At 40.3% G+C, this 9027-nt stretch overlaps 1 protein-coding gene across 2 annotated transcripts in view; it reads right to left on the bottom strand.

Annotated features, from left to right (window-relative positions):
• wkd (whacked) overlaps window positions 1-9027 on the bottom strand; it is a 148162-nt gene that overhangs the window by 18554 nt on the left and 120581 nt on the right. For both annotated transcript variants that reach the window (XM_068354182.1, XM_068354181.1), the window contains exons 3-7: window positions 7622-7798; window positions 6614-6751; window positions 1573-1750; window positions 1367-1441; window positions 958-1072 (exon numbers count right to left, since the gene is read on the bottom strand). In XM_068354182.1, the coding sequence (XP_068210283.1) occupies window positions 958-1072; window positions 1367-1441; window positions 1573-1750; window positions 6614-6751; window positions 7622-7798 (683 nt within the window). The remainder of the gene's footprint in view (window positions 1-957; window positions 1073-1366; window positions 1442-1572; window positions 1751-6613; window positions 6752-7621; window positions 7799-9027) is intronic.

Here is a 9027-nt window from a genome sequence, read left to right as displayed (position 1 = left end):
AATGTAGAGTTCTATATGAGAAAGTGATTGTACCAACTGTGATGTATGGATCGGAGTTGTGGGGAATGAAAGTGATGGAGAGACAGAAATTGAATGTGTTTGAGATGAAGTGTCTAAGGAGTATGGCTGGTGTATCTCCAGTAGATAGGGTTAGGAACGAAGTCGTGAGGGTGAGAACGGGTGTAAGAAATGAGTTAGCAGCTAGAGTGGATATGAATGTGTTGAGGTGGTTTGGCCATGTTGAGAGAATGGAAAATGGCTGTCTGCTAAAGGTGATGACTGCAATAGTTGATGGGAGAAGTACAAGAGGAACGCCAAGGTTTGGGTGGATGGATGGAGTGAAGAAAGCTCTGGGTGATAGGAGGATAGATGTGAGAGAGGCAAGAGAGCGTGCTAGAAATAAGAATGAATGGCGAGCGATTGTGACGGAGTTCCGGTAGGCCCTGCTGCTTCCTCCAGTGCCTTAGATGACTGCGGAGGTAGCAGCAGTAGGGGATTCAGCATTATGAAGCTTCATCTGTGGTGGATAACGGGGAAGGGTGGGCTGTGGCACCCTAGCAGTACCAGCTGAACTCAGTTGAGTCCCTTGTCAGGCTGGGAGGAACGTAGAGTGTAGAGGTCCCCTGTTTGTTTTGTTTAATTTGTTGATGTTGGCTACCCCCCCAAAATTGGGGGAAGTGCCTTGGTATATGTATGTAGTAATAAAGGATAGTTGAAACAGTCTGTCAGTTCTTTTCCACTGATACAAATCGACGTTTTCATATGATCTCCTTCATCAAACATGTTTAATTTCATTTGTTCTTTCTTAATTCAAATTTTCACTTCTTATTTACAAACTTCTATGAAATTTAAGCATGTGATCTTGTTAATTCCAATAACGCTCATACAGTTTCAGTATTTTTCTGTCCAAGGACAGCATTGTTTCCACTCGTCTAATATTAAGATTTGAGAACTTACCTTCGCAGAAGAACATATCCCAAACTCTCAGAACAGAAGACCACGGTAATGTCCGCGAAAACAAACACATGAACCACTCTGTCATGTAAAGGACTGGCTCAACCTTGTGCTTTTTCTGGAAAAGTTAATACATCTTTAAGCGCAACTATTTCATGGGTTAACTATGTAAAAATCTCAAACAAATGTTCTACCTAATCTAAAATCTGTGATAAATTTAAATTAAATTGATTTCTCTAAATAACCAAATCAATTATGACTTTTTTATAGCACAATAAATAATTGAAATGAAGTACAAAACTTTACCCAGTACCATAATTACGAAAACTCAATGACACAAGCAGTTGTCACTATTCCATAACATCCATGATATCAACCCTAAGCAAAAGAACTAGTAAATTGTAGAACTTACTAAATGTTTATAAGCTGAGGGTGAGGTCTTCTTCAGTAGTTTGTACAAAATATCTCCATCAACTTGAATGGCTTCCTGCAATAACAATTCATCCCAGTGTCAACACCAAAGCAATCTAAAAAACTGTATGTTATATTAAAAACATTTCCGCTTCAAAAGATATATAAACAAGATTGTCAATAATACAAATAACTAAGGCGTCTTACCAATCCATGAGCATAGTAACCAGGGACATATTTATCGCAGATAGCTTTTAAGCACCAAAATGCTGGCTCGGCAGGCATTTGCATGAGAAGGACGGCTGCGAGGGGAGCATGTGCCTGGCAGTATTCATCAGGAGACACTTGTGCATGAACTTTCAAGACACGGAACAAGTCTTCTTGTCTAAAACGCAGAGAAAAATGACAATATTAACAGAAAAATTACACAATTGGCAGAGAAAAATTACAAAATTGGAAGTAATTTGTATTTATCCTAACTATACAAACCTGAAGTTCTTTGCAGAGGAGTTAGATTCAGCGTGAACTGGTGTAAACAGCCATAAAAACTTTAAACGAGGTGTCAACCACTCATTCCCAAGACCACTTTTGATTGCATGCAGGATTTGCTGGAGGGAAATTGATGACAGGGCAAGTAGTGTGTGTAAAGAACTTCAGGTTTGGATAGTTACAAAAAATACAATTACTTCCAAATTTCTACTTGCTTTGACATGAATAAAAACCCTCATTCTTTACAAAGAAGACTTGCCTATAGGTGGGTGAAAGTACATTCAACTGGCTGAAAACTTTGTTCCAGGATTGCCACATTTGAGCTTGAGGAACCTTGGGATGGGTATCCTGACTTATCGTGAACTTGTTTGTTTGACAATACCAGAGAGGTCAACGGCCCGTGGAATAATGGTCAGTGAGTGAGGAATCACTGTGGCTAGACCTAAGCTATGTATACACAAAACTTTTGTGGTTATACACACTGAGACCATAGCCTGGAGGCAATGTGGTTACAGGTGAACCCCCCCCCACCCCCACCCCTTATTTTGATACGCCTGTGAAGAGCATCAAATCTGGAGAGGGAGAAAAGAGATCTAACCCTTTAAGATGAATCCAGAAGAGGTGATGAACAGGATGACATAACAAGACCAACGGACACTTACTATCCAGGTTCGGCCACGTGGCACTCCAAACACTGCCACCTGCGTCTCAAGCATCCCCAAACCGGTGGAACTGCAGGGAGAATGGACCCTAGTGAAGAAACTGTCCTCTTCTAGAAGCTCTCCCTCCCCTACCTCAACACCTTCTACACTGAAAGGGTTGTATGGATGGGTTATTCTTCCTGGCGTTAAACTGCCTACTAGGGTTCCAGGAAGTCTTTTGTGCTTGTCGCTATGCAGGGGGAGCTTTTAGCAGAACTGACACCATAGAGGAGGCCGAGATATTACTGCCCAGAGGAGGAGAGAGTTTTGACTCACTTTCCTCCATTTCTCTGCAACATCCTCGATGTCTACAACAGGGAACAAAGATGGGTGGAAATATGGGAGTTACGGAGCTGGAGGATCTCCCCCTTCGGTAGTTAATTCTGGAACTTGAGACGATGGCGTCTCGCCTTTTTAAGACCTATTTGACCCACTGGTTGGCAGGATTATGAGCTAAGAACTCTGTCATCCCAGCTCCAGACAGCATGATGTTTTTAAAATTCTTTCACTTTTCAGGGTCTAACAAGTCCTCCGTGTCAGCCAGGTTGCCCACTGACCCTAACCAGTAGTCCATCCAAGAAGAGCCTCAAAGGATCGCCTTCACCAATCTTACCATGCTCGAAGAATCAGCAGCTGAAAACACTACCGGTTATACCACAAGCTTCTCCCTTGACAAGACCTGGGCAAGGCCATCACTGTGGGTCTAAAGGCAGTGGAGATGGGTCATCATCAAGCTTGTCATGGTACTTCCTGTACCTCACGAATGGGGGAAAAAATAGCATGGACAAGTTTCCAGCCCTAAGCGAGTCTTTTTTCGCAGAGACCTGCAAGTTTACCTTCCTGATGGAACCAGCCACTAATCTGGACCAAGGAAGCTCTAATCTTGGCATCTTGGGCCTAGGGAGACGGCAGAGAAAGTCTGTCATGTTTCTCCCCTCTGGAGAGGGGTACATGGTTTCCCTGAACCCACTGACTGTCCGGATGCAGGACAGAACTTGAAGGAAGACGGAGTCCAATTCACCCACTCTTGGTGTCTAGAGCCTTAGGCCTGGCTGGTGCTGGCAGTACGCTTGCCGAACAGTCCGAATCATAATCAGGGTTTACATCCATCTACTGGCTCATACCCAGCTGAGCCTAGGGTGGGTCAAAGTCACTATTAGGTACCTCAGTAGGGGAATAAAACCTAGGAGGAGCCTCCTGAGATGCAGGAGCTGACATAGCAGTGGCTGTCCGTTGCATTCGCCTCTGTAGAAAAGGATAGTCTACAACTTTAATTGCCGAGTTCTTTTGGAGTGAAATCATGTCCTTTCGACTCTGGAACTTGCCAGATTTACCTGTGAAGGAGGCTATGATATTGTTGGCCTCCTTCTGAGGAACCTCTTGGGGCTGGAAAGGCTCTAGAGACTGCGAAATTTGAGAGGGCTCCGCGGAGGCAGCATAGGACCCTGGGGGAGGAACAGAAAAGGCAGAGTAGTCTGCCTTGATGGGGGACAGTCTACAAGACTCGACAAACGTCTCGATCCCCTACTTGTTCTAGGATGGAGCATGTCTCCTGGAGTCGGAGTGACTTGTCTTAGTCTCATACACCTCAAGTGAAGCTTTATCGGGATGATTCTCAACCCCTTCCACATGGGGTCAAGCTCTGAAAGCCTTGCCCTGACAGCCTCCATCTCCATATGCTTCTGGTATCTGGAAACATGCATCGTGACGTGTAAAAGCGAGGTGGTGCTCGAGCTGACAGTACCGGCACCCTAGCTGCAAGGCAGTGGCTGCATTACCAAAGGGAGCACAAAAGGTGGTTGTTGTGATTTGAAGTCTGAGGTTGGAGGTAGCCCTAGGGTTCCCTGGAGACACTGCTGTCGTCAAATGAACGACGACCAGATCATCGGGATGAACTGATGAAGCCATAGTTCTAACAAGAGCAGCTTGGCTGGCCAAGACTGCTCTCACAATCAGGATTCCAACACGGTGTAGCAGACTGAATGCGCGAGTGGCGCATGTACTACAGTAGAAGTTATATATTGTGCATGACGCATGTGCTATCTGTCCTCTACCACATGAGCGTTCACTGAGCATGAACGAGGCGCATTGCTCACAAGTTTCCAGTGAGAACTGTATGAGTTGGCAAATTCGTCAGAAGTTCGTTGCGCACATGTATCAAGTGAGAACTCGTAAGAGCTAGCAAACTCGTCAGAGATTCGAGAACATGTGCCTCATGACCGACCTTGAAAGGCAAAGGTGATTGAAAAGAGCCTAAGCCCAACTCGCCAGGCAAGTTCCCTGCAGGAACGATCACCTTTGGTGAGTGCTCTGCAGGCTGCATGCGAGTGAGACTCACTAGGACTCTATAGTCCACAGTAGTGATGGAGTGCCCACTGGGTTACTGAGGGAATGCGTGATTTCTCACCTGTTTTCTCCGAAAAGCTGAGTCAGTGATGGATCGAGAACACTCTTATAAGCAACTTCAGGGGGGGAAGGGGGTCCTCTCAAGTAAGGACAACCGCTCATGTCCGCGAGGGTGTTTGCTGAAGGTCCCTGTAGGGTCAGCAAGCTCTAAATGAGGAGGATTACAAGGATCCTACCACTGAGCAAGCTTAGTGTGTGTGCATCCCTGGGTGCGAGTACCAAATTGCTGAACCTCAGGCGGAGGAGGAACTATGGAGCATGTAGAGACTTGGGGCATGAGAACGAGCAGAAGGGACTCCCTTCTATTGGCTCAAGAGGGAGAAGTGCCAAGGCCAACCCTGGCAGAAGCCTGTCCTTCCAGAGGGAACCCAAAAGCCCCAAGGATGGCCACAACTGATGCAAGTTATCAACCCTCCAGGAAGAAGACACCACTACTTAGCAACAAGGACTTCCTTAACCAAAAGGTTGCCCAGGGGTTAAATGGTCTCTGCTCTTACCCGATCGTCCACCTGAGGAGATCGAACGGGCAGAGCAAGGTGGGGAATGAGAAGAAAGTCAAAACTTCTCATCTTAGACCTTGAGGCAGAAGAATCCCTTTTCGACTTCTTCCTCCTCCTGTGGGACCACTACCACTGGAAAGATGTCCACTTCTGACACTCGTTGTAAGGAGACGCCACCGTGCACGAGTGTCATGCCAGGACAAATCCGCATGCTTATTTCCTCAGCAAAGATTCAGCAATTCACAAACAGAAAAAGAAAGAAAAGCAAAGTTAATATAGATGTAAAGCAAAGAATGGAAGAGTGCAGCAGGATACGACTACTCTACCATGGTCTCAGTAGGGGTTGTGCTGGTGGGCCGGATTTTCTCCCTGCTACCCCAGCAACTGCCAGGGGGTTGTTGACACCTCGTCAAAAGTTTTTATGGCCATTTATGCCAGCTCGTGCAGAATCTAACTCCTATATAAAGAACAAGGGTTTGTTTTCATGAAAGAACAAATGATTTAATAAAAGATTCAAGTAAAGGCTGCTGTGAGATCTCAGTATCATTCCCTATGAATCAATGAAAGGAAAACCCATGGAAATTAAGTACTGCATTGTGTTAAGAGAGCTAGAGCACTTTTAAAGATACCTAGGGGACTTTTAAAAGTTAGCCAGAAGACTTTTAAAAGATAGCTAGAAGACTTTCAAAAGAGCTAGAAGACTTTTAAAAGATAGCTAGAAGACTTTCAAAAGAGCTAGAAGACTTTTAAAAGATAGCTAGAAGACTTTCAAAAGAGCTAGAAGACTTTTAAAAGATAGCTAGAAGACTTTCAAAAGAGCTAGAAGACTTTTAAAAGATAGCTAGAAGACTTTTAAAAGATAGCTAAAAGTCTTTTGAAAGAGATCTAGAAGACTTATAAGTGATTTAGACTTTTAAGAGAACTAGAAGGCTTTTAAGTATTCAATTAAAAGCTCAAGATAGAGATTACTGGCGAAATAAAATTGAGGCCCTTTGTGTCAATAGGCGTTGGAGGAGTTGAAGATGATAATTTACATGAAAATCTCAGTACAGAGCCCTAACACTAGAATGCATTACGAATCCAAATTTTCTTAGTTAATACTTCAAGAAAATGCACTTTCTTTCTTATCAAAAGGCAGCACTACATACATACCCGTGTCCACCTTTCTGTAGGAACATTTCATGTAGAGGAAACTGTCGGTGGAGATCTTTGCGAATGTCGTCCTCGAGACGTGCATCAGCAGGGGCTCCGGCAAGCTGCTCGAAAACGCCAGGATTTCGTTCCAACTGTCTGTGGAAAAAAATATCAAATGAAAATGAATTGGATTAATATTAATTTACTAATATCTAAATTTATGGGTAATTACATAATATATAAGGTACTATTTTCATAGTTACAAATATGTATTAACAAGGACTTGAAACTATGATATGTACTACAATATTTATTTATTAGATTAATCTTCATTTTTTCTATAATTTATTCTGCTCACATTAATTTTGCAATTCCGAATATAAATCTTCAAGACATTAAATAATTATTGCAGTCCACTTATTGCTATTATGTTTTTGTTATATATTTGTAACTATGAAAATCATAACTTATATATCATGTAATAGTTTTAAGTTTTAATTAATTTATATTTGTAACAATGAAAATAGTACTTTATATATTAAGTAATTAACCATAAATTTAATTATTAGAAAATTAAGATTAATCCAATAAATAAATATTGCAGTAGGCCTATATACTTTCAACTTTTTGTTAATATATATTTGTTACTATTTACATTATAAATTATATAATTACCCATTTATAAAATTGTCAGAAAATGAAGATTATTATTAATACAAATTGTTAAAATAAGGATAAAAAATAAATTAAAACAACAAATAGAAAATTAAAAAAATATTTCTAATATTACCTTACAATTGCAACCAATACTGAAAAAAAAATCTGATAACATGGTATAAGAAATTGAAGAAACTGCTTACTTGTGATGAATGGAGAAGTATTGAATTAAAAGCTCAAGATAGAGACGACTGGCGAAATCTAACCGAGGCCCTTTATTAGGAGATGATAATGATTAACTTATCATTGGAACCAATACTAAAAAAAAACTTATAAAAAGGGGAATAAGAAATTGAAGAAATTGCTTACTTGTGCGCACCACAGAGATGCTGCCAAGCGCGAGCGCGCAGAGCTGAAGGAATCCCTTTCCGGCACCTATCACGAACCTTCTTGTATTTCTTGAGCATGTGGCTGTCCCAGCTGGTGAACATTTGCAGCCATTTCTTCTCGCGTCTCCTGATCACATCCACGGGAATGGATTCTTCCCTGTAAGTAAATAAAAGGATATTAGCATTACTAGTCTTTGGTAGAGCCATAACCTGTGTACTTACCATGGTCTTCTTCCACTGTCTTGGGTTGTTATTATTATTATTATTATTATTATTATTATTATTATTATTATTATTATTATTGTTGTTGTTGTTGTTATTATTATCATTACTAGCTAAGCTACAACCCTAGTTGGAAAAGCAGGATGCTATAAGCCCAAGGACATCAACAGAGAAAAATAGCCCAGTAAGGAAAGGAAATAAGGAAATAAATAAACTATTTGAAGCTATTTTTCTCCCGTCTCTTGATTACATCAACAGGATTAGATTCTTACCTGTAAATAAAAAAAGGATATTAGCAATACTCTGTTTCCCTATTTCCTTTCCTCACTGGGCTATTTTCTCTGTTGGAGCCATTGGCCTTATAACATCCTGCTTTCCAAAAAATATATATACATTAACAATATTAGTATAAGGTAGTGCTATAGCCTGTGTACAATGGTCTTCCACTGTCTTGGGTTAGAGTTCTCTTGCTTGAGGGTACACTCGGGCACACTTTTCTATGTTTCCTTATTCCCTTTCCTCACTGGGCTATTTTCTCTATTATAACATCCTGCTTTCCCAATTAGGGTTGTAGCTTAACTAGTAGTAATAATAATAATAATAATAATAATAATAATAATTCATTGTCTTTACTTATATTGATTACCTTCTTTTAAGAAAGCAAACAAGTACTTTATAAAATAGAAGTGACAAAAATGAACGTATCTCAAACCATCATTATATTCAGTAATTCAACAACAACAAAATTACCTTTCACAAAAAAAAAAAAAAAAAAATTACATACGTTAAAACCAAGATCTGAGCATACAGTATTATTATTATTATTATCATTAATGTTGTTGTTGTTGTTATTGTCATTATTATTATTACTATCATCATCATCATCATTATTATTATTATTATTATTATTATTATTATTATTATTGTTGTTGTTGTTGTAAGCTAGGCTATAACCCTACTTGGAAAACTAAGATGCTATAAGATCAGGGGCTCCAACAGGGAAAAATAGCCCAGTGAGGAAAGGAAATAAGGAAATAAATAAACTACAAGAGAAGAGTAAACAATAAATATAAAATATTTTACGAACAGCAACATCATTAAATTAGATCCTTCACATATTCACAAAAAAAAACTTAAAAAAAAAAAAAAAAAAAAAAAAAACAG

Source organism: Palaemon carinicauda, chromosome 30, assembly GCF_036898095.1.
Source record: "Palaemon carinicauda isolate YSFRI2023 chromosome 30, ASM3689809v2, whole genome shotgun sequence".
Lineage (NCBI taxonomy): Eukaryota > Metazoa > Arthropoda > Malacostraca > Decapoda > Palaemonidae > Palaemon > Palaemon carinicauda.
This window is presented reverse-complemented; position numbering and strand designations above follow the sequence as displayed.